At 38.4% G+C, this 27,466-nt stretch overlaps 1 protein-coding gene across 7 annotated transcripts in view; it reads left to right on the top strand.

Annotated features, from left to right (window-relative positions):
• LOC137603478 (neurexin-1a-like) overlaps positions 1–27,466 on the top strand; it is a 259,246-nt gene that overhangs the window by 145,410 nt on the left and 86,370 nt on the right. For 5 of the 7 annotated variants that reach the window (XM_068326991.1, XM_068326989.1, XM_068326992.1 and 2 more), the window contains exon 16: positions 17,542–17,723. In XM_068326991.1, coding sequence (XP_068183092.1) covers positions 17,542–17,723 — 182 coding nt within the window. Of the gene's footprint in view, positions 1–786; positions 1,758–17,541; positions 17,724–27,466 lie in introns of those variants that run through there. The other 2 variants (XM_068326994.1, XM_068326995.1) reach the window with 1 other exon arrangement.

A 27,466-nucleotide genomic window follows, 5' to 3' on the forward strand; every position in this document is an offset into this window, starting at 1 on the left:
GAGTGGACATGCCTGTGTGTACATTATTATGTGTGTGTGTGTGTGTGTGTGTGTGTGTGTGTGTGTGTGTGTGTGTGTGTGTGTGTGTGTGTGTGTGTGTGTGTATGTGAGAGTAGAAGAGAGGGAGAGGTGCCTCTGTGAGCTGCGTCATCATCACTCCTCTAAAATCTCACCAACACAACAATGCGGACCTGTTCACAGCCTATAGAAAACACTTTTCATAGATGATGAATCAGTCTGGCTTTGTTTTTTTTGTTTTTTTTTACATGCATAGGACCATTAGTACACTACAACTTCCTAAAATTCAAAGATAAAACAACAAGGAAGGAGGAAAAAGAAAGAGACATCATGGGGAAGAAGAAAAGGAAACTGAAGAGATGACGTGATAAAAGCAGTAACAGACATGATTCAGGCATGTCCTGCAATATACTGTAGTTCTTCGCTTCCTCAATTCACTGCTCATGAATGTCCACATAGGAGAGTGGACTGAAAACGACTGAACTTGGACAGGAGGGGGAGGTTGTGAAAGGAATCAGAGCTGGGGGATATAGCTTCAATTCCTCCTTTTCTGCCTAAATAGGCTCTTCCTCTGTAATGCACTCAGGCTCCAGTGATTCGCTATGTGAATGCTGTCCATTTGCATAGCCACTCTCGCTCCTGCTTCCTGGCTGGCTGCTGAAGCTCCCCCCTCCCTCTGTCCTCCTCCTCCTTCTCCTCCTCTCTCTCCTCATCCTCTTGCGCACATCTTCTGGAACAGCGCTGCTGATACTGCCTGTGTGAGTTTGTGTGTTGCTGCCCAGGGCTGCACTCTCAGGTACTGTAGCTGCTATTGCTTGGTCTCACTGAGAGCAGAGATCTCTAGATGGGGAACGGATGCGCTACTTGGCACAACTTACAGGTGCAATCGTGCCGTCTCCAGCGCACCGCTGCAGCTGTCCGACACATGCAAATGAGACTCGGATGTAACTATGGTCCCATTCCTTTGGACATCCTTTGAAACCCCTGGAGGAGGAAAAGGAGGGAAACCGCAACATCTACTCTCCACAGGTCCTCTCACTCTCTGCTTCAGTTGGCTTTCGTTTTTTTCCTGCATGTTTTCGGAATATTTTCAGTTTTTGGCGGGGAACGTGTTTCTAATTTTGTGAAGGAGAAAGAGAAAGAAAATAAAGGAACTAGGGGAATTGGAGCAAGCTGGGATATCTCCACTGCTGTTTGGGGTTATCAAAAAAAATTTTTTGAGTGAATGTTCTTGATTATGAGATGATTTATGACACTTCGCTTGTTCCCTGGGTGGTGCTACGGATTTCCTTATTCAGTGGAGAAAATTAAGAGGCTAATTTTTCCCCCCACAACTGACATTTTGTGTGGCATCCCTTTTTTTTTCTATTTCTCTGTGGATCGGTGCGAGCATCTCAGGTGTAGTAAGAATTGGCATGGTCAAAATCATGGGGCTCTAAGGCTCACTGAAGTTTCACCTTAATCTGAAGCTTCATCCAGCCACTCAGGGAAGATGTTTGGAGGCTGGAGGACACAGTTTTCTCCCCCGAGGGCCCTTTCAGAGCCCCTAAATCGGAATTCAGCTCCAGTCACCCACCTGGTCTTGTGGATCACTGCTCTTGCCCTGAGTTTTGTGGCAGGATCAGAGCCGGGCACCATGGAGAATCTCCACCACATTCACCTCTCCCACGGAAACAAGCGTCACCATGTTGTGCCTATTGCTATCCATAGATCGCCTGCATCCCTAAGAGCAGGGCACAGTAAGTACATCCTACTCACCATCTATATATTCTCTACATACATGAGTTGTTTGGTTTGGTTTTTTATAGTTACATTTAGTTACAGCTTAGTTACATTACTTTTTCTGCATATGCTATTGATGACTCAGTCATTAAATACACCTTGACATGTATTTATTATTCCATTTGTATTGAGGATTCTCTTCCTTAAGACACGCACAGCCCTAAGTCTCACTAATATACATCCCATTTTTTTCAGTCTCAGCAAAATGCTGTCTCTACGTCTGAGATTAGCCATATCCCCATCTCCAGATGCTCCACTGTGTCCAGATTAGTCAGGATTAGAATGGTGCGGTGCTCTGTGTGCCCCCCGGGTGTTTGGGACAGACAAAGATGTGTTTCCTCGAGCCCTGCAGGGCATCGAGCCGCTCCTGACCCCTGCCCAGCATGCAGTGGAGACGAGGCCCCTTTATCCCGTTTGCCAAGAGGTTCATGACAAAGGCATTCAGAGTGAAAGAGAGCAAGAAAAGAGGAACAATCTCAACAATGAGGAATTATATAACCTCACCCCTAGTCCTCCTGGCAGACTGCAGTATGTTCTGCTGAATACAGTCTGTATACAACTGATTTTAGCAACGATCCAGTTTAGATTCTTTTTTTCCTCACTATTCTTGTAATATTTTTTACCGTGAATTCTGAAACTGTATTTCAGAATGATGCTGATGTTTGGGGTGGAGACAGAATGATACCCTTCAAAACTAAGTAATCCTTTTTTTAGTTATATTATCTGAGTGACGTAATCACTACTATTGTGATACTGACGTACTGCTGAATTACCTTGGATTCCATTGAGATATTTTTTTTCATTTTGTTCAAGAAATCATTCCTGCAGAAAATGTCTAATATTAAAATGTAAAATCTTTTAGGGGCATTTTGAGGACATTTTGATTGGACTCAGGAGCAGTTTGACCTGTACCAACAAGGGAATCAGTGCTCTTCAGTGATGATTATGATGATGATGATGGAGATGGAAGGTTTTCTGGCCTACTAAGCAAAGAGAGAGGCAATTAGGCCACTCTGCCATGACCCGTATGCAGCGGACAGTGCTCAGCTTACCCCACGGCTCTTCCCAAGTGCCCCAGAGGGTGTGCGATGCCTTCAGGCAGACTCCAAGAGTTAATATCACATCATTAATATCATGGCCACTCCTTTACACCGTTATTACAAGAGGGACAGAGGACTCACTTGGAAGTCATTTTTGGTTGATGAGCGCAAGGAGAGTCTGTGAATGCAAAAAGAGAGATAGGCTGTTTCACATTGTACTTCACTCAGGACAAAGCCTGCTGCTGAACAGCCCCGCTGCTGCTGTCTTATCTTCACTGCAATTGGTTTCATTTTCATGGGGCTTGTTCTTGAAACTTGAAATGTCTCTTCAGTGCGTCATTTAAACATGTACAATTCCATTTCCAGTCTAATCAGTGACAATGAGAGTCATATGCCCTCAGGTGTCTCAACAGTATAATTTTATACTCATGCAATTTCTATGTATTAAACAACAAGAACTAGCTGCTCCCACCCTTATCCACCTCTCATACTTCTGGTGTCACTATCAAGGAAATTCTTATGTAACCACACCTGCCTTTCACCATCGTTGTCACAGTGCATTTAACATTGTTTCAAGTAATGAGAACAAATTAAGCTAAGAGAGTTGACAGTTGGTTTTCCATGCCAATATCTCCAATATGAAAAGACACATTTTCACTAGGTGTGTAGCAAGATTTGATACCTCTGGCTCTTGATTACTGGACCAGCCATCCATTTGTCTAAATTATATGCATGTCATGCAAAAAATAAATAAAAAAATCAAAATTTGATCTCTTTAGAAACCACCAATTTCTCTGAAACAACATACTCCAAGAGTAGACAACCTTTGTTTCTTTTCTTTTCAGCTCTGTCACTGATTTATGTGGAAAGAATAAAAAAATTACCATGGTCAGGATGTATGAAATTGAGTTGGAGTGTGATGCATTGTTTGTTTAGGGCTAGCAGTAATGAGGTTCAGACAGTATCAACTCAGAGTAGCAAGCATACCATTTGTCACGAACAGATTCCCAGAGGTGACAGCCATCTTTCCCAGAGATGGATACGAAACTCAATATGTTGGATAACTAGGTTATCAGATTTTCACCTGTACTTGCTGTTCTTATTCATTGAGACTGGATCAATGATGTGATCTCATCAATGGAATAAAGTGTTTTGGAGTCTAAACAAATGATCCTAATCAGTAAAATCAAATTTGTCTGGATTCCTGTAGATATTCTGCTTATAACTTCTACAATTATATATATATATATATATATATATATATATATATATATATATATATATATATATATATATATATATATATATATATATATATGAATACCTTTTATTCTCTCATGTTCAGATGTGGAAGATCCATGATGATTATGAGTCATTCCTACCATGTTGGAGGAAACCCCTGGTTTCTCATCTCCTCCATCAGCTTAAGATCAATCACCTTTTGTGCCTCAAAAATAGGTGGTTTGATCAAAGTCGGTGAAGTGATTATTATCCATCAGAACGCTCTCCACCTTCAGAACTAACAGCTGAGTGGATTATACGTAGATAAAGTTCTTCTGTAAGGAACAGACAGAGTGGTGGTGGTGGAGTAATATAGGGGAAATAAAATAAAATATGAATAAATAGATAAATGGAATGGAGGAAGTGGAGAAAAAAGAGGAAAGGGGAGGAAGAAAGACGGAGGCCTCTGATGTTGCCGGTGTGTTGTAGGCTTGCATAATATAATTACTCCCATGTCTCCAAGCTGATGTCATTCTGTGATAGTGTGAGGATGACAGTATATCTGCCTCAGTGGGGCAGTAGAGATGATAGCTGCCTTGATAAGAATCTGAGTACATGTTCGTCTGGTGTAGAGGGAGCACAGGCAGTTATTGACCCACAAAGAAGAGCATGATGACCAGTCATTTCTTTCTCCTCTTTTTATTTTTGAGGACATTAACTCCTTTCTTTTATTTAACTCTTGTAATATTCACTCACTCACATATTCACTTTATTTATTTATTTATTTATTTATTTATTTTTTCCTTGTGTTCACTCGACTTCATCTCTTCCTAACCCACCCCCAGCTTCCTCCTGCTGAACTCATCCAAGCAGAGTGGGCTGCCTTTTTAGCCTGCAGTGGTCTGTGTGGTTTCGGTGGTGACCAGGGTATAGTAGGCATGAAGGGAAATGAGACCTGACTGTGCGTGCGGTGGGCAGCGAGGGGTCAGCTGAGTAATGTGTCTGGTTTCAGATTAGAGGCTTTGAGACAGGGGGGGAAAGAGCTGAGGAACCCACTACTTTCCCAAAGGAGACGGCTACACCCCTTACATGGCTAGGTCCGCGATGAGTTTGAGTCAGGGAGCTCTTTACCCACAAGGCACTCAGTGAATCATCATCAACAGCATCGCTATCTTTGCCATCTTCCTCTGTCTTTTTTTAGTCTGTCTCTGTTTATATTTACTCTGTGGCTTTCCTTTTAAAGTGCTTGTTTTTTTCTTCATTTTTTAAAATTACCTGAATGAAATAAATGGTCTGGTAAATGTTTCCTGCTGGTGTCACATCCATATGATGTTATTATGAGTTATTTTGCATGGGAATGGAATAAAACTATAATAGCTGAACTGCACCATTCTCCAGCATCACTTCTGATTGTACATATAAACAGCTGTTAAGCCTGCAAATAAAATTGTAGAGTGTAATGGGATAATGTCACTGTGACAATAACAGACTACACCAGATGCATGAATATCATTGGATTACAGACATAACCCTTCTGATGAAATGAATTTGTTTTAACAACAGGATACATCAAAAGAGTATGACAAATATTGTAATGTACTATATAACAAACAGCACAATTATGTTGAAAAAGACAGAAATTAACAAAGATTTGCACATTTGTCCAAAACATGTTATTGAAAGTAAAACAATGAGGAAATGAGAGTTATGTGAGAAAGAGCTCATATGAAGAAATGCATTAGGTAAAATGGTATTTCTGAAATATTAAAAAAATTAACTATGCTCTAGCCAGTGATGATTTTGCATTGCAGCAATAAGTGTATATAAGACAGGAACCAAAGGGAAGTAATGCAGCTGGTGTCAGGGTCACGGTGATGCTAATCAAACTTTTACAGCATCCTCTGCAGTCCCTTCTGATAGACCTTAAACTCTTACACATACTCATACCATTGGTTGGTACAATAAATGGAAAAAATAAAATTGATTGAAATAGTTTGAGATTAAGAATGCAAATGCACATTTTTTCAAATCCAGTTTGGATTGAGTTCAGTCACCCTAGAGAAGTGTCATTGTCTGCTGTAATAATGAGGCAGCTCCTCTCAATGCCAGTCAGACCTGTGTACACACATACACACACACACACACACACACACACACACACACACACACACACACACACACACACACACACACACACACACTCGTGCACACGCACTCACAAATTCACAAAGCTCACCACACAGACAAAGAGCAGCTCTCTCCCAAATCATCTTTCATCTCTTTGATCACTCTGAATGACTGTCACAGCTAAGAAGTGTGAATATGAATGAATGAAGTGCGAATTTGTACTAATTCATGTAGTATATCATACTATTGGGTAGAATTTGATCATGGAATTCACTAAAGATAAAGTTGCCCAGACCTACAATGGTTCCGACAGTACATTGCTCACAGTGATGGGCTATTTTTTTTTCTGGCAAACTTAAAAAAAAAAAAAAAAAAGTTAAGATGGACGGCAGAATCCATCAGCCTTTAAAGCCTGATAACCCTAACAATAAGGGCGTCCACAGATGGGTTTCTGAGCCAGCCAGCTGGGAAAAAAATGTATGATTGTCATTGATCATCCAATCAATAATGAGCCTCTACTTGAATTTCACATGATTGCTGAGGAAGAAAAACAAAACTTGAGCTCTTGTATGTGGGCATCATGATTGACAGCGCTACAATTATTCTACACTCACCAATCATTTTCTAACAATTTTATTCATGTTCATGTATGCCGGCTTAATGATAACCTCAAATATGTTTTTAAAGGAAGGAAAGCTTTACAAATGAATGGCTGCCCTGTGTAACAATAGGCGGCCTCAATAATAAATAGTCAACTCATGTGGTTCTTTCTGGGGTTTTTTTTTTGTTTTTTTTATTTGCAATTGCTCACCTGCTGCAGAGTGGCAACAGAAAGAAACTTGCCCCTTAATCCACTGTAATAGGATTGTGTGGGATTTCACCTTCCTCATTTCTCCTTCCGTCTTAGTGCCTCAAGCCTGCTGGCAAGAGCTGATAAAAATATGCCTGCCTAACACCTAAGTGCGAGCTAATATTAGCACACAGTTGGAAACGTAGTGTAGAAACACAATGCTTGCCCACGCACATTTTTTCTGTTATATATTTATTTGTTGTTGGATACATGGCATCAATGTGGGACGGAGGACAGCTTTTTAAAGATGTCTTACTTTGCTTGTTGATAAGGAGGAGGCAGAGCTGTATATAAAGTGTAAAACAGTCATGCTGTATGACAAAACTCCCTCTCACACACCTCGGCGCATCAGCATATGCATGTTTATTTCTGTATGTTGTTGTTGTTGTCTTTTTTTTCCTTGGATAGTCTCCAGCTTCGTCAGTTCTATGAGAACTGCAGCTAATTAAATAATATCTCACTATTTAGTAGAGGCTTACTTACAAAGTGAGGCTACTCAGTAATAGGCAAAGCAGATGTTTAATCCTGCAATTAAGGCCAAGGCGTGCTTGTTGTCTCCTGGGTACTGCATACCAAAAGTAGTAAACAGAAAAGAATGAGTGTCATGCAGGAATCACATGGAAATGAGACATATTAGCTTGGATAATAGGTTTTTTGCTGTAAAACCAAAATTGCATTTTTATCGACACGTGAGGATTTTTTTCTATTTAATTTAACTTGTTACTAGTCCATTTTACAGCCTGCAAATCCATCATTTCCATAAATCATATAGAAATAATAAGAAATACATAATAGGTAGAAAATATAACTACGACTTATATTTATACTGTATAACCAACATGACCAGTGTTGAATATTCTTAATAAATCACAGCAGCTCTGTATGATTTAAAAGCATCATGTTTATGAGAGAAGTGTTTGTGCTGGTGAAGGTTTGCTGAGCGTGGTGACGGGCAGCCAAAGTTGTCTCTAGTCTCAGATCTGAGTTTTGGCCCCGGACTCTGTTTTCTGCCTCACTTCCACTGTGTAATTATCCCACACACTTGTCTTTTTCTGTAATTAGAACTGCAGTCATACTCCACATCTGTTGGCTCCCTAATAGAGAAGACAACAGTTTCCACAGACCATTTGGGGGCTGTGGTGTTTGATGGTAGCTGCACATACACACTGAAACTAAATAACACACTGATGTCTTTTGGCACGTAATCAGTCAAAGAGGCTTTTAACTGGGAACGGAAAAGTAGAGAGTGTGCTGATGCTTGATTTGATATAAGTCTAACTTTGATGCGTGTTTTGGCTGGCATGCAAATTAAATACTGGATCCTGAAAAATCTAATCAACAAATTGCTGGTAAACAAAATGGCTGAACTGAACAGAGAGAAAGGGAGCATTGTATATGAGGAGCAAATGAGGCAAGTGATGATGAGAGAGTAAATTAGAAGCTGTCGATACTGTGAGACACCTCTATCAGAGCCAGGGCTGTTGGCTGGGGAAGCAGATATGCAGCTGGTCAGGGTAACAAAGGGCTCCATTAAGACACTGGTTCTTGTCAGCTCTGCCTGGATGTGCCATTCTGCTCCACAAGGCAGGGGCTCATGTATCACTTAGGGCTTAAGGGAAGTGAGAATGGAGGAGGAGGGGGCAGGAGAGTGTGAGTGACATTGGTCGACTGAGCATTCATGGCATAATGTTACCAACCCAGGAGGCAGAACTTTACCTCAACCATGAATTGATGGTGGCCCGCCATGAAGAGGGAGGATGGCTGGTACGGCTGCCCTGGGGCCCCGTCATGATGAGGTGAAGGCTTATCTGCTCAGAGCAGTGTGAGGATGAAATATTGTGAAGTGCTGTGACAGTACGAAGCAGGGGCAGATTTCTTGATTCATAATTTCTGTCCAAGGTCTATCTGACACACCATATGTGTGTCGAAAGAATAACTTTTGCTGACTGTACTGAATAAAATAGTAAACAATGGTTGTTCCTTGCATTTCTGTGCAGTAGTCTAAGTTAGTTAAATCAAGCGATATCTTCAAAAGTTACTTTTCTAAGGTTCATTCTCTCTTTTATGATTCCCCAATGTTTTTTCTGCTGAGCTGCAGCAAAGAGATACTTGCTGGCAGTTACATTAAGATTTGTTCACCTATCACATTCTATGGTCCAACTCCAACAGCTGAAGTGGTACCTCAAGTCTTCATAGCATAATTTTTTGCTTATTTTTGATATTTCTCACTGCAGATTAGCGAGTACTAATTTTACAAGACAATTAATGATTATGTGACACTACTGGACCAACAACAGGACAAAAACATAATGCCAGCAAAAAGTGCTCAATAGATTAACTGAAATGCTATAATTTGGTTTACCGAAAGGGGATTCTGATTGTTCCAATGAAGCTTTATAATATATTAGTTACTGGAATGGTGACGTGTGGTATCTGAGCACTACATTAAAGAGCGAATTAACACTAGCTCGACAGGTGGTGATTTGCTACTATCACTGCTTTTGTTAAGTGTCAGGCTACTCAGAAGCGTGTTATATCACACCAGCTGCTTGTCTTTCAGAGAGGAGATCATTGTCGACCTACATCATAAAATTTGTCAACATTGGCCAATATCTTTGTTGTAGCAATTCCAGTCAGCCAGCTAACCCTGTCATACCAGGAGAGGTGACAATATTTTTCCTCACTTTTTGTACCAAATAAATCTTAGGTATTGATCTGTCCTGCAGTGTAATTCCAAGATTGTCCTCATAAGGAAACTATCTAATAGCCTTACCAAAATCAGATTGACACAATTAGCCTTCTCTGCTGTCTTGTGAACCTTGCTAGTTGGCTGGTTCACTTTGACTTAGCCAACAGTATAAATAACTGAACAAACTATCAAAAGGATATTAAAGTCAAACATGAACATGTTCAAATTGTTTAATAAAGCAAGGAAATACTATATGTTTTATTTGATGTGAGAAATTAATAGCAGAATTGGTCAAGCAATGTCACTTAACAAAAAATATTTCATGTAAAGTCACAAGCACACACATGCTACATCTTTACTCCATGAGCGAGAACGAGTTGTGGTCTCAGCTAATATTGTATCCATCCGCTAACAAGCAGCGTAGTCCTAAAGCATGACTCATATCCCAAATTTTTGCTAGTATATCGAATGAAAATATGGACAGAGAGACGGCTCGTATCTCAAAAAGATCTTATGTCAAGTAGCTCATTTCTCAAGCTACCAAAAAATGGGGTGGAGTTTGTCCTCCAACATCACTCACTTATTAAGGTATTCTTTAAATGTGCAGTAATGGCTGTTAATCTGTGAGATTGGTTTTGGCTATTGCTCCCTACAGCAAAACAAAATGTGAAACTAATTTCTCGACAACCCCATATCGATCATAAAACACTATCTCTTCCTGTTCTTCCTTGTCATCTGCACTGGTCATTTTGTACTAGACTTGCCCTGAGGTCTGTCTTAAGAGCTCCCAAGTTTTCTTTTGCTCTCCCCACATTTATTAGATTTCTTGATTTTGGAGCTGTGCAATAAGGATAGCAATCATGGGGGTAGGCATCAATGGCTCTCTTTTTGTCTCTATTTAATTTAATTACATCAAATTAGCAAGGCAGGGAGACATAGGGAGGGGTTGAGAATAAATCCTTTGTGGCTTATGAAGCCAGGTCGGATGCTGTCAGCTGTCCTGTGCAGAAATGCTTTGGGATTGTCTTCATTAGAAGGAGCTTATAGTATGCATATTTTTGAATATTTTTAAAGCAATTCAGTGTATCTGTGCTTATTTTAATATTTGGTTGAGCTGGAAGACTTAAGTTGACTGTGTAAGAAGAAATTAATATATCAGCTTTTTATCTCTGGTATAGTCCTGGTACTATTTATCGAAACAGTTCAGTGTATGTAATTACATTTATTGTGATCAATATCTCATTAAATTTACCATGAATTAAATATATTGGAATACACATACTCCATCAGCTTCGGCTTTTATAATATATCAGTCCAAGCAGCAGATAAAACCGTACTGAAGATGTAGTCTCTGGGCAATGAACTGTAAAAGTTCATATTGACTGTGCTGTATATATGCCAATATGCCCAGACTTATTAATCCAACACAGAGTAAGCAGCCAGTCCACTCTACTTTCTGCTGACTGTGAAGAGAATATCTCAGTTTAGCCTTCTGAGAAATACTGAGTCAAGGATTTATCACTTAAACTTGAAGAAGTGTTTTATGTTAAGGGTTCGTTTCATCAGAAAGTTGCAGCAGGTATAGACACGCTGGCAAAGCTGCTCGCTTTCCGCTCCCTGCTCCTCTTGTTGAGGGAATCATGGCCCTGCATGTATCATTTAGATCACGACATTACAGTTGTGGGGCTTTCATTTCAGAAATCTGTTGAACAGGATTGTTCTGGCTTGAACCTGTTACGGAACCCTGCCAGTTTTGGTCTAACTGCCTGTCCATTATAAGGTGTTGGAAGTTGTTTGTGGTGAGAGAAGATTAAGACAAGTCAACAATCCAAAGCCTTTTTAGGCTCCCGCAGGACTCCTCACACACCACTGAAGATAGAGAATAGCTTTTTCCAGGAGTAAAGCTTGAGAGCGAGCTTTAAATTGTTGAAAGGATCTAACTGTACTGCAATAGAACAGTGCACAGATATAGAGTTTAGGTGGGGGTAAGGGTCTAGTGACTGTGAGGATTTCATTGTATTCACTATCTAAATGTCCTGAATTTTCCCAATTTGTCAACCAGAGGCTGTGTTTTAACTGCTGACTTCACACAACTGAAAGAACAATTGCTCTCAATTCATATTATCTCGTGTTATCAGAGCTGCTGTTTGCTGTACTGAATTATTTCACCATATACAGCCTGTCAGTCAAGGGTGACAGGCAATTAATCACCTCACATGTCAAAGGATTTGGTTATATCAGCTACAAATGTGATATCATGACAAGAAGGACCATTTTTACTGGCAACCATTTGATTTCTAAAATGAACAGGATACAATTTGTTGAATTAAGAAAATTAGAATGATTGACAAAAAGCTAGACTCTCAAAATACACCAATTGACAATTGACACAACAATTATAAATATAAATACACACACACAGATACACACACACACACACACGCACACGCACACACACACACACACACACACACACACACACACACACACACACACACACACACTCACACACACACACACACACACACACACAGACACACAGTGGATACGCCTAAAATGGAAACGAAAAAAATAAGGCCATTTCTCTTCCTTGAGGTAATGCGATAAATGTCCAGTATATCTATAGCCATAGGATAGAAGCAGTACAGTGCACCCTCGTTCTTTGCGGTTAATGCGTTCCAGACACCACACGCAATTAATGAATTCCGCGATAGAGCGACAAACTATCTTATTATATACGGTAATTTAAACGTTTATGACCCTCCCCATATTGATATTAAACCACCTTCTATCTGTATAACCTTTTCCTATAATCTTATCGACTGTTTAAAGCACTTCTGTGTTTCACGTAAGTCCAAGACTCACCGAAAATAGCGCTCTTCCGAATGCCGTCAGCCAATAAATTGCACGCACAGTATCATGTGACTGCCTACCAAAAATATGCAGTGTATTACACCCACAGTGTGTAATACACACAGTGTGTAATACACACTGTGGGTGTGAACTTAAATGGAAGTCTGATCATACAGTGTTCAGTGCAGACATTCAACATATATTGTATGTATTAAGTATTTTTTTCCTTACCACAACTTTGTAAAATATTGAATAGGTGTTCATACAAAGCCTTTTCATTAAACATTTAACTAAAACACCACTCATCTGAATGATATTTTTCACCTATGCACACTGTTGAAATCACTAGAAATGTATGTAAATTTATGTAGACTCCCTTTCATAGCTGCCAGGTAGAGTCATCCCAAGTTTAAGCATGCTGAAATAATTGTCAGACAAAATGTAGTTTATACTCAATAAGTTGACTTCACTCAAAAAAATCATTAATTTTAAATTGCTAAAGCTGAATATAATTTAAATGTGTACTTGCACACCATAAAAACTTGTAATTAATTATGGACTTTACATCAAAGATTTCAGCAAAATTAAAGTCAGCAGTACCATTTGTAATGCATAATTCATTGACATTTAAATTATGAAATAATTTAATATTAAACAGAATTTTACTTTATGTTCCTTTTATTACTAGTGGTTCATGTCATAAGAAGTTTAAATATTATTTGAACAATTCTGTTAGAGAAATATTCATTATTATTATATAATTTAAAGGGGTTTTTTGTATAATGAGATGTAATATTAACTACAGACTGAGTCAGTTCCCCAAAACACCTATCTTTGATTTATACCTTTAAGTAAAAACATCCTGAAGAAAAATAAAATTGAATGCTTAGTATCCAAATCTCCTGCTCCAGTTACCAACTCAATGTCACAATTAGCTAGCCATTTATTTGCCCCAAAATGTAATAAGAAAGGTAGAACAGAGAAAAAAAAATTGATCCTCTTGTTTGCCTCATGGCAGTAAATCGTCAGAAGAATTGATCTGAAAGCTCACATACTGATACCGATAGTATTTGATTGGATAAGAGTGTCCTCATAAATCTCAGTAATGATTTCTCTGGAAACTGAAATTGAAATCTAATAGACATCATTAAGCTTCCTTCAATTGTGCCTCTCAAAGGGGAGGGCAAAAAACAAAGATAAACCTAAATTATATCCTTAACATGGTATTGTCCTTTTAAATGCTTTAGGGGATAAAGAAAATGCTGCACTTTATGTAAATGTTCAACCCAATTAATTCCTCTCACAGTCACAAGCTCAAATATTTCCTGGGTCTTCCACACAATTTTTCCAATCATCCCATTACCATCATAAAGTTGTATGGTGACAGAGTAGTAGCCTATATTAACCTATATTAATGCTTTAATATGAGATAATAATAAACAATGAGTGATTAATAAAATAGGCTACATTTCTTTCAAGACATTTAACAAGATCAAACACTTCTATATGCCTCAGCTTGGGTTTTCTATTTTTACACAGCAGTCATTACGGGAATCCTTGGCAGCAAATAGCAACACTAGCGTGAGGTGCTGAAGCAAAGCAAATCCATAATGTCATCTCCCCTTTTCATATTTCTATCACAACTATGTAATTATGATTGGATTCCTCCACAGTTTTCCCGGCAGAGGTGGTAATATGAGGCTCGTTATGATGCTTGAGGTCAGAGGAAAGACAGTCTGCGAGTCCGACCTTAGCTGAGCACCACAGCCAAAAACCTTGCCTGGTTTGTATATCATTACTAACTCCACTACTACACTGAGGCATAGGGCCAGTACAGTTTACTTTGCTACAGATATTTTCATCTGGGACTACAGTTTATTTAACATACGGCTGTTAGAATAGAGACTTGTTTACTACAAGCTCCGGCTTCATTCCTGTAGAAATAGAAATGATGAGAAGTCTGTGCCAGAAGGGCTCTTACACAAAGGCCATGTTTGTCTACTATCCCACACACCTCTCCGGCCAAATGTGGGAGAACTCCTGGGATAGTTGCTACATTTTTAATGAAAGTACAGTGTTTGATCTGCCAATGTTTGTCTTCTTTGATGCTAAGTGACACAACACAGAGCAGCCAGCTCTCAATGTAGTCCAACATGACGACAGATTAATTCATTAGCCCTTAAAAGGGACGCTTGCGGTTGCAGTTCATCCTCACAGCCTGATTGTCTGTAGCAGGCACCAATGCCTGGTTGAAGCACGTTCCTCCTCAATTCATGCTCCCTGACCTCATCGGATAATGCATATGAATGTAGGAGATGGCAGTACATGCGGGGATATGTGAAGCTACAAAATCTTAACAGCACCCTGTTTCACAAGGGCTATATTTTGTAGTGCTACACCTCTAAGCACTTTGTTTCTCAAACTCCCCTCATTACCTACCACAGTATTGTCCTTTCATTTGTTTTTATGAGACAGTGGGTGAACAGGGAATTAACTCAAACTCTTGTCAAACTGAAGAGACAACAATCAGGAAAGTATTTCCAGGACACTACTGTATCTAATGACTACAACAGATCCATATCAGGCCGAGTGTCCCAGGAGAGCATACAAATAAATATGGAACTAGTGCATAATTACTGCCACCAATGGAGTTATTCAGGCATGTGCTTGCTGATTTCGTAACACTGCTCAACAGTGTAGGTGTGAATCAGCCAAATATCTCCATGTATCTTAATTCCCAACAGTTTCATTACAGTTTTTTTTTTTTCTACCACACATAAGATCCTCTATGGATTTCAGACTGCTTCACATATCGACAGCCTTATTATCTGACATGCTATGTTTTGGAACCATCTGTAGACTGTCTATGTCATAAAGCAGTTATTTTACATGACCTTTGGTGAATTGTTATGAGAGAATCTTGGTACTTGTCCATTTAGCTTAAGGCTGTTACAAACAAGAGCTACACAGCAGTCCACTGAAATGAACGATCTTCACATTACGGTGTTTTTGGAGAGGAGGTCACCAGCAATAAATAAGCTGTCAGCGGGATAAAGTGGGTGTCAAGTCATACAAATAGAAGGAGTAGGAATGGAGGCTTAAGGGCCTAGTCAATTGCAATGCTGCCATGGTTTGAAAGAGCTAAATTATAATAAGCTGGAGCATTTAGCAAGTGTTTGGTGGCTAGAGGGGTAAAGATTTCATGACAGTGAGAACAGTCCATCTTGAGCTGCACAAACTGGGATCGCTCTGTGACGGGGCCAACATCAGATATGCATTAGCGTAACAAGAAAGGGTTTCAGCTGTAGTCGCCAGACTTCATGAAAAAGAAATGATTTCTGTCTCACAAATATATTACACATAATGACTTTTTCTTCAGAAGTCATCAGGCTTCGTAGGGCTTTATCCATTAGGAGAACAAGAATGCTTATGATATTATTTCATTACATTTTACAAATGCGAGTTACGCTTTATGAAAACAATAAATCCCACCATAGATCTGTCTGTATGTCCCAACAACATTTGTTAATCACATTATTTTTAATTAATGATGCAATTCTTTTTAGCTAATGGTTGACAGTGTGCATTGACTCAAACGAGGGAGAGAAATTAGGAGAGGAGTGAGAGAGCAGAGTGACGCACTGATCACTGTGCTGTGATGAAATGCCAGAGGGTGGAAAACAACAGATATATATAAATAAATGCAAAATATATCAATAATTTTATATCCCTGTGAACTGGTTTACAAGAAAATATTGGAATTACAGTCAGAATGATTTATAATCTATTGTTCAGGCTAAGGCTGTTTAACTCCCTGCCCCTACGAATATTAACACTGTATCTTTCTCTAACACGCTCTCGCTGTTTCTCCTTCTTGCTCTCACAGACACCCACGCACACACACACACACACACACACACACACACACACACACACACACACACACACACACACACACACACACACACACACACACACACACACACACACACACACACACACACACACACACACACAACACGCACTGACACATACATGCATAACACACCAGCAGAGCTCCCTGTCTATTTTTTTCATAAAGATAGCTATTTTTTATGCTAATATGACTTTGGCATTAATTTTCAAAGTTCCCCACCAGAATTTATTTCTCAATCACACAATCATTGGTTCACAATTGCAGCAAAATATTTTTTCAGTGTCCTGGCAAGCATGAATTGAGGAGGCTCTTGCTAATGAAGGTTTTTTACTTTAGAGTAAATAGGAACTTGTTTGATTACGACAATTCTGATGGCTCTGAAACACTGTACCACTGGATAAATGCCATAGGATCAAAATCTGAGATTTTCATACCTAATTAAAAACACTTCATAATTAGTCATGTCTTATTTTTATTCATTGGCTTCAATAGATCACTGGCAGGATAACAAGTGGCTCTTTTATACTGAATAGCTAGATAATTGGAACCACTCGTCTGCCTAGCAGGTCATGTTCAAACCTTTCATAAGGTGCTAAACACTGGGAGGTAAGGCAGTGAGAAGGGAAATTGCTGGTTTGTAGGTTATAAGAAGGACATAATTGGAACAGTTAGTCAATAATGCTGCAGGGTGAGTGAGTCTGAAGAGCACAAGGCTGGTTTAACTTCTCCTGGAGATCAGACTGCAGATGTGCTAGCCCTTGCTTTTTAATTTTCAATGAATTTCTCGCACTGCTGATTTAACACAAGTTGCATGAATCTCAGACAGAACTGAGAGCTGTTGAGTGATGTGTCATCCAGTTATTTACAAAGACATCCACAATAAAATGCTACGGAGTGCCCATGCACACACCAAGCTTGTTGGCTCTACTGTGATAATAATATCATGGTGTTGACAGTCAGGGGTTCATGCCTGCACACTGTTGTGAAATGAATTACATTCATAACACCTTCCATTTGTTTTGTGTCTCTTTTTTTTTCCCTTCAGCGGGAACAACATACATATTTGGCCGAGATGGTGGACTGATCACTTACACGTGGCCGCCAAATGACCGTCCCAGCACGAGGGCAGACCGGCTAGCCATCGGCTTCAGCACGCACCTGAAGGATGCTGTCCTGGTGAGGGTGGACAGCTCCTCTGGTCTTGGAGACTTCTTGAAGCTGCACATTGTAAGTCAAGATCCCATCAAGCCCATAAACCATACACCAAAAATGTCACTGGCATTTTTAAATCAATATGTTGTTATGACAGTTTAGGTTGTCTCACATATCTTTTCTTGTGAGCCTTGATATAAGGTGGGCAGGGCATAGTTAGGTCAAGATTGCAGACAACAGCAGTTGTAGATATAGATAAATGGATGGACGCACAGGCGGACGGAAGGACGGATGGACTGACTGACTAACTGATTGATCGATTGATTGATTGATTGATTGATTGATTGATTGATTGATTGATTGATTGATTGATTGATGAGAGGACCTTAAATGTGGATTAAAAATTAGACAGGGAGCTCCACTGCTGAGTTATACATGTATGTGTGAGTGTGTGACAGATTCTGTTGATCTATACAGTCAGAAAACACAGAGTCTGTCATAAATGTACAACATGACACACATATCTTTTGTATGCTGGAGAACGTTATTACTTACTTACTGATGTATTTGTATTAGTAGACCTATGTGTGTGCAGCAGGAACATAGGGAACAACATACATTAAATGTGCTGGTTCCATACAGCGTGTCTCTGACCTGGACATATTTGTGCTGGCCATTACATGACCTTTCTCTTGCTATAGCTCCCATTAGCTGGAAATGGAATTCATAACTGGACAAAGGGTGATTTTTGCAAGAGTTGTAGGTTACTGCTTACTCTGTCCAGTACATTTCTAATTTTACTTTTTTATTTACTTCATATAGATGTATTATTCTTATGCAGTCAATTCATAATGAAATATGTTTAGTTTAAAAGCATACAAAAAAATATGGTTTTCTTCTAATGTTTCCTAATGTCACTCGGTGGTTTCTTCATAGGTTAAAGTACATTGAAGATTCGTAACATTACAAAGTAAAATCTCAAATATAAAAAAAAAAAAAGCAACCAAAAAAACATTTTTTTAAAAACTGTCTTAAGCCAAACAAAAAACAAACAAACAAATAACAAAACAGCAATAAAGAGAGTCTTTATCAAACATTTTCACTGATTTTTTTGCTTCCTGGATACGTTTTGTTGCATCTTGTTGAGCTGGTATTTTTTTCTATTTTGCTGAAATGGAAACATGATATCCTCTAGCGCACACACCAGCAACTAACTCTCTATGGAGTAGTTGATTTAAAGAGATTAAAATTACCACTTCTCCCAGAAAAAGTAAAAAAAAAAAAAACTGCTCAATGAGAGCATTAATTTTGCTAAAACACGATAAAATGTGGCATTAAGAACCAAATTAATTAGTAGTCAACTTGTGACTTTTTACTTTGCAGTTTCAAAGTTTGAAACTGCAAAGTGCAGCTGAAATTATCACAGATATGTTAAAATATTATGTAGTGTGCCGCAGATGGATGTGTCTTTTTTATCATTAATACACTCATGCATTTATGTGATATTTGACATGCGTACATTCATCTGAAAATATATAAAATGTTATTGTGAAAACAGACACCTACAGATAACATAGAGGCACTCACATGTGCATCACGCACACAAAAACATACACATGCACACCACATATACTCACGCACACCACATATACTCACGCACACACACACACACACACACACACACACACACACACACACACACACACACACACACACACACACACACACACACACACACACGCACATGCACACGCACATGCTGGAAAGTTACAGACCAGCACAAACATTAAATTGGTTTTTCCTCAACCCCAACTGCCCACACATAGAAATTCACACATGTAGTAAATGCTTGGCCTCAAGCAGGCCTGTCCTGAGGACACGTAGCCACGATGCTGTTCTTTTGAGTCACCTACTGTATGTAGTTGTTCCGTATGGATTTTTTTCCCCCCACACCTCATGAGCAAAAGATCTCATACCTACTTGCAGCCAAAGAGTAATTCAAATGGATAACAACTTTTTCATGCACCATTAATCACCACACATCACACAGGTATGCAAACAAGCTATTCAAGGGAACATAAAATTAGGATGTAGGTATAAAAGGACAGATATGTTCACTGAGATGTATAAATGCTTGGCTATCACCATCCATAGCTTTCTGGATTCCTGTTTCCTAGTGATGAGTGTAAGATATAAGAGACCCAAGCGCCACAGATAGCAGACATCAGAGTTTCACAACACATCACACAACAAGTCAGAGATATCATACCACCTATGGCAGATGAATGCATAGTCTTGATGAAACATGAAATGTTCCATTGACATTTAACAGGGAGAAAATGTCGATAAGACATCTACTTAAAGCAGGGCAGTGGATTCTAAATTTCCTCTTTGTACATTCAGGCACCCTGACTGTTCCCCTTTGCTTATTTTTCATTTCTGTACATTAATCTGAGGATTTTTTTAAAAATTGCATTTCCTTAGAAAATGAGAAAAGCACCTGGAAAATAAAGTTGTAAAGAAACAGAGGGACAACATGATTGAGAGGTATTGCATTTTATTTTTTTAAGCATTTTTTTTCATAATAAATTACTTAAAATCATTGTGTATTCTAAAAAAAAAAGCATTGTGTTGAAACAGCGCTTTGCAAAAAATACATTTAATGTGTCAAAGCTGTGATGGACTGACAACCTGTGCAGGGTGTCCCCCAGCTCAAACAAGTGGTCTGCTACGGTCAGCCCAAGCCATAATGTGCAAAGTCTCAGCAGACACAGTAAATGTATTTCCACCACAACACATTGAAGGATTATTTTAAAATATGTGCTCACAAACATGAAATGGATGTTGTTGCTATATTTAATGACCTTCAAGAAAGCACAATTAATTGCAATGTTTCATTTTCATTAGGGATCTAGCTTTTGTGCTGCAGCCAAGTGGAAGAATTTAAGCAAATTTAATCACAAAATACAATGAAACTGGAATGCTATGATAGAAGCCCTCTAGATATGTATTGCACGCTTCAAACTTCTTTTCATTAATTACTCTTGAAATTGTGTCTTTTGCAGAACACCATTAAACACAATGAGCTGTGCAAAATTGTCCTTTTGATGCTTCCTTTGTGCAAGATCAGCAACACACAACCTGTCACCTGCAGAAACCCTTCTTGTTTCAAATGTACCCATTATGAAATAATTACAGTGTGATGATTCTGGTGTCCAACTTATCAATGTACTGGGAAAAAAAATATTCACTAGCCTTAGACAAATGCTTCCATGGTTAAATTTCCATAACCATGAGCCAGATATGGCAGACTGTTGATTAACAAAATGTAATGAGTATAAACATATCTCGAGTTATTATTTAGACTTGCTGACTTTTCTAATGTTATATTGTAAAGCTGATTCCTCAGGGTACACCCCTCATTCAGTTACCTCAGCTGTGAGCAGAAATGTCTTTGGAGGAGGAGTGTATCCTCTGCTGTATGATATGGGATTAGACCAGATTTCGGTATTTACCCCCCTCCTTCACCATCCTCTACATCCCTCACCCCCTAATCTCCTGCTCCCATTTCATGATGACAGGAAACCCAGTGGGGCTTGAAGGACGCCATCTCAGCTCATGCTCTCATGAGGGATTTTTTTTCTGAGTAATATGTGGCAACTATGATTTAAATGCACCTCAAAAGATTTTTGATCCTCCCTTCGCCTCCCTTTTCTATCGTAGATAAAGACAATGACTATGAAGTCAGTGAACCATCAAATGTATGACAATCACTTTCCCCATGCTCATTACTGTAGCACACATGGAAGGAGGTCTAGATTCATAATAATGTCTGCAGCTTCTCCAATTATGATGATTCTCCACAATCCCTGTCAGTTTTACAAAGGTGAAGCATATTCATGAGGCTACTTGTAGAAGTGTCCCATGTTGACGTTGGAATTGTATGCACATGATAGTGTGCCTTGGTAATGTGTATATAATTTAGATATAATTGACTGAATGTCAAAACCAGGAAAATGTTCAAGGTGACTATTCATGCAAAACTGAGGAATTCTGTTTGTAATGATCCTGAAACGTCAGAGGAATCCATAGAAAAGAAGAATGTTGGTGCTGTTAGATTTGTTAAACATGCTGTGTTTCACAGTGCAAAGTATAATTTTACCATGTAATCATAAAGTAGATGCATATTTTTCTGTCATCAAAGTATTGTATCTATCACAGAATGAGGTCAAACAATGTGTATGTTATTGGTAATCCACCTGAATTTTTTTTTAAATAGTTTACTTGGTGAATTGAAACTTTGAAATTATTTTCTTTGCTTTTTGATGTGGATGAAGAGCATTGACAGTCACTGTCAGACACTGTATGGCACGGGCCCTTTGGGGTCCACTGAGCTTGTTTTGTGTTGGTACTCAATCTCTCTTTGGGGGTTGGGGACTATTCTAAGTACTTTTCTACTTTCCCTTCTTTTAATTGCATGCATCCTTTCAAAAAAAAAAGAAAAGAAAACATGCAATGATGGCACTCCGGCTAAGACAGCAACACTGTGAAGTTAATGTATTCCGGAGAGCAGAGACGATGGTGGAGAAATAATGACTTCTCTGGTGGAGCATTGTTCCCCTCGGTCCTCCTTTGGCTGACTACCAAGAGGGGCATTCTTCTTCTGATGGAAGACACCTTTAATTGCAGTTTCAACTGTGGCTCTCTACCCTATTAATCATGTAAAATGATTTGAGAAGAGAGACCACCAGGTCCATTGTCTTCATTTTTATGTACGGCAATCTAGTGGTTTTGATGTTCACTCTTCTGTCAGAATTATAGTGATACACAATTGAATACTTCATTAAGTAAATCTTCAAAACTTTGATTTGATGCTACAGGTGACATTGTTACCTGGGAGAGGTGCTGCAGGTCTCAGGAGAGAACAGGAGTCACGCTATTCCCCATACTCCTATTAAAACTCCCATCTAGGGAACAGATCTTATTCTCACCTACTACTCCTGGAAAGGTCTCAGGCCCCATAATTACCTCCCATGCATGCTCTGCACACATTCATAGACTAGACTTGCATGCAATACCCCGAGGATTCACTGGTTTACAGCTTTCCTGCTTTACATGCTTGACAAGGCACATCAGTCAGTTGTTAGCAGACTTGCAGACCAACTGATATGTTCTTAAGATACTATCCGACTATACAATCAAACTGTGAGTGGAAAAGAGATGCAGCTGAAATTAAAGGTCTGTCATCCCGTGGACGGGTGGAGATCTTTTTTTTTTTTTAATCACAGCGATGGCAAAAATGGTTTTGAAGGTTTTTTATTTGATGTGTATTATTGCTATGCTTTTAAAGTTGTCACCTCACTGCTGGAAACCCTCTTCTCCTCCACATTAATTTATTAGCTGTTACTAAGGTAACAGTTGTAGTATAGTGCTGGAGTGGTGTGCCAAATTTTGTGGTGCAACTCAATCACCAAAATGATGTTTGCACTCTGCGTGTTTTCAAACAAGGGATTATGTTCAAATATTAGCTTCTTTCTAGTTAAGCTTTCAGTTTTACCTTAGAACGTGTTTGTGATGATCATGAAATTAAGGTGTAGAAACACTTTTCATCAGGAAAATGATTGTTCACTGTTACAGTGAGTCACTCTTCTGTTAAGTTGAAAGTGGACTTCAACAATGGTGTCTTTATGAGCAATAAATCTTTCCAACATAAAATATTCTTATTGCTTCTTGAAAATATTCACATTGATCACCACAGTCATGAAAAATGGACAATGGATATTTTTAATGTCTAAAATATGAAAATAATTTGTCATAAACATGGCTTAAACTGTTTCAAGAGACACTGGAATTAGATGGTTGGTAGCCATTCAGCCAAATGATGTGGACTACTGGATTCATTCATTCATCCATTCACTTACTTTATCGCTGTTTATGATTACATCCTGCTTCCAGGTGGTGATGTGTTGTAATTGTGAGCGTTTATGTGTTCATCCCTTAGCCCTTCTGTCGATTAGTCCACCAAATATCTTCGCAACCATTGCAGATAGAAAGATGAAACAAAAATCAAATTACTTGAAAGACAAAGGGGATGAAAATTAGATAATGACCTTGAGCTTGAGAAAACTAGGTCAAGGTCAAATTTTAACTTTTGTACACTCAGGAACTGGATAAGTAGAAAGACGAGGGAGAAGGCCACTGTGAGTAAGACCATAGATCAAAGCTAGTGCTTTGATCAATGACAGTAGATCAGAGTACTAGCTTTGATATTTGACCTATGCAACTAGGGATTTCGCGGGTCGTTGCAGTCTGTGACTGCATTGGTTGTTGTTATAGTTGGTATGATGCTATTGGTCGTGAAGCGGGAATGCCCTGGACACATTCATTCATTCATCCATCCCATGGCAATGAGGAGTCACCAGTTCACCTATACTGTATTGCAAGTAGTTAAAACAGTCAAAAGCCTGCACAGATGGAGGCAGAACATGTGAAAACAGTCCTCAGAGGATTTGAACACTTCTTGCTGTGAGGTAGCAGCACCAACACTGTGCCACCATGCTGTTCTTCTGCTGGAGTCAATTGGGAGGGAAATCTTGAAGAAAATGTGGTTGTTTGAATCACATTAACAAGAATGAAACCTTAATTTAATATTGTAAATTGCTGCTCTGCAACTTTACATGAAGTATAATAGGCCAGACAAATAAATAAATAAATAAATAAATAAATAAATAAATAAATAAATAAATAAATACATAAATACATAAATACATAAATACATAAATACATAAATAAATAAATAACAGAAAACCTGAAAGTGTATTGATATTAGAGACAGTGTTCAAACCCAGATTGTTTCCCATGACATTATTCATCACTGAACTGTCAAGCTCTAATGAACAGAGGGTAGGAGTAAACACATCCATCTCACAAGTGATTTGACTTTCCATGGTTTGTGCTGACATGAGTTCCCCTTACTTCTTGAGTCTCACAGTGACGATAACTTAAGACAGCCGGAGCAGCCAGCCTTCTCCAATTTCATCAAAAGGTCCAAAAGCAACAGAGCATGTAATTTGACGATCATCACCAGAATTTTTTGTATGGCGAAGTGCTTGAGTGTATTCTTTTTCATTTTGCTTGATCCCTTTTTCTTGTTTCTGTCAGTGTTTCATTTATGAGGAAATTGTTTTATTTATTTATTTAGTTCATTTCTTTATTTATGGACATGTTATTACAGCGGACTACGCCTTCATCACTTTTGTATCATCAACAATATCCGAAAAAGATAAAACAGATTGACGAGTAGAAGCCATTTAGCTTGTAAAATTTCTTTTCCCAGAATCAACAACATCTCTCCCATTGCAACACGTTATCAAACAAATTCATATATCAAATGTGACATTTCAGTGATATTTTTCACAGGCATAGCAAGTGTAGTTTTAATAAACCATGATAATCTGAGATATTAACCATTATTTACATCAGAAGTATAACCTTGAAGTCAAGTTTTTAAAAGCTTTGTTTATGGACAGATAGAGTTCTCGGACTTTTAACTTTGTTGTCCAGATTGTTCAAAAGTTTGACACAAGTAAAAGATAATGAAAATGTTTTTAATGTGATTCTTGCATTCTTCTGTAAATATTTTGTTTCCTCTCAGTTGATAGCTGAATTCGTTATTCTGAATTTGTGGTGAACAATTATTGGTTGCTTTATACATGAGTTGAAAAGTTCTATAGCTTATGATGTCATGTATTTTCAGTAGTTTAAACTGGGGTGTTAGGAAACACTCCAGTTTGAAATTACATATTATACATGTGTGTCAATGGGGCTAGTATTACTTCCAGTATGTTCTTGATTAGTTTCATATCATCTCCATTCACATCAATTAAGTTTTGCAACACATGGGCTGACCATGTGTCTTATCTCTGTGTCCTTCACTGACGCCAGAAACATTAAATTAGGTTTCTTCCCCCATTGTTACCAAAATAATCCCAGTACAAGTGTGAAACAGGAATGTTATCTGCCGGCTCAGACCCAATACATACAAATAATTCATTGAATTTATCAGCAACCTCATCCATATCCTTACATTTCATATTTTTAATATTAAAGTATTCTGGATGGGATGATTTGCCCTTGTTTTGTTTTATGACATTGTTCATAAAATAAAACATTGCTAGTAGATTACTACATTATTCTTTCTTACAAGGTCTTATTATAGCATTTAATTTATTTCTCTATTTTTTTGGATCATACTTCTTGTTCTGTTCTTTGCATCATATTTTTTTTTTACAAAACCTTTTTTTATGTGGATTGTTTTCACTGGGCAGTGCATATTGTATTGTTTTTTTAAATTATTTTATTTTATCGATGAAATAATCATAGAAGGCCGCGTTAACATCCTCATCAGTGCAAAAATCAGATCAGTTTTGAGTTAATAGATACTTTCTTAATGCATTCGTTCTGTCTCCAGCCCTGACTTTCTTGTACAATGTTTAGGGCCTATTTCCTGACACACTAGTTTGCTTCCAGTCATAGTGGTAAATATTGGGAAGGTGACACTTAAGTCATTGATCAGTAGTCCACTTGTTGTCTCATCAGCACAACTTGAGTAAAGATGTTATCAATTATAATAGCACGTGAGTTGTGATTCTACTTGGTCTGGTAATTAATGGTTGTAAAATCAAATGTGTACATACTTCAGTTTCTGCATATTTGAGTCTTGAGTTTAACAGATCTATGTTGATATCAACACAGTAAAAACAACAATGTTTGTGATTAAATTTTTGAAAGTAAATTACCCACACTTTCAGTAAATTCTTGTATTTTAGAATCAGGTGCTATGTAGACACAAATAACAACAATAGTTTTGCCTTTTTTAACAAACACTTCCATGGATACACATTCCATTATATTGTCCACAGATATTGAAATATTTTTGTCAATAAACAGGGCAACTCCCCCTCCCCTTTTTTTTCTCCTGTTCACGCAAACCATGGTATGTCCCTCCAAACAGAAATCCGTATCTTTGTTTTCGTTAAGTTTCTGTCACAGCGATGATTTTAAATGGATTTTCAAACTGATTTATGTAATATTTAATGCGTCCAAAATTGGTGTATAGACTCCTACTGTTGAAATGATAAGTGAAAGTTTACCACCCAGGTTGAAATTTTTTTGTGTATTGCTGCTGGGTGTGATATCCAATTTTGCTCATCGTGTTATTGTAGAAAATGTTATCAGGGTCAATAATTCCATTCGGGTCAGATAGGGCATAATCCACAAAGTGAATGGTTGTCAACTCCAGACTGTCTTAGTTCAGCTGTTACAGAATTTTTATTTTTGGTCATACCTTATTGGTCGAATGTCTCCAAATCCTCCATATTTTTGATCACCATTGTTGTCATCTGCTCTGGATAAAGTCTCTTTGGTTTGGTGAAGATATTTCAGTTTTGGTCCAGGATGTCGGTCAGCCTATTCTTCAGGCTGACGAGATTTTTAGTGATATCAGCATATTTTTGGTGAGATTCTCATTGATGTAGATGCTTTTCCTTTCAGTTTAGAGATCTTGTTTAAGAAGAGCAACTTTGGTCTTTAATTGTATAGAATTTATCAGCACTGCAGGTGGTCTCTTACCTCCAGATGTAGTGGATGACATGTCTCAATCTGATCCTGATTGATATTAATCTCAGATCCCTCAGTTGAGAAATCACTTGTTATTCCACTTTCTCGCAGTCAGAGTGCTCAGTTCTCTCACCTCTGGCCACAGCATGTGCGTAATTCCTTAGCTTGATTTTGATGCCGGTGATGATAACATCATTTAT

The sequence above is a fragment of the Antennarius striatus genome, chromosome 11 (assembly GCF_040054535.1).
Source record: "Antennarius striatus isolate MH-2024 chromosome 11, ASM4005453v1, whole genome shotgun sequence".
Taxonomy (NCBI): Eukaryota; Metazoa; Chordata; class Actinopteri; order Lophiiformes; family Antennariidae; genus Antennarius; species Antennarius striatus.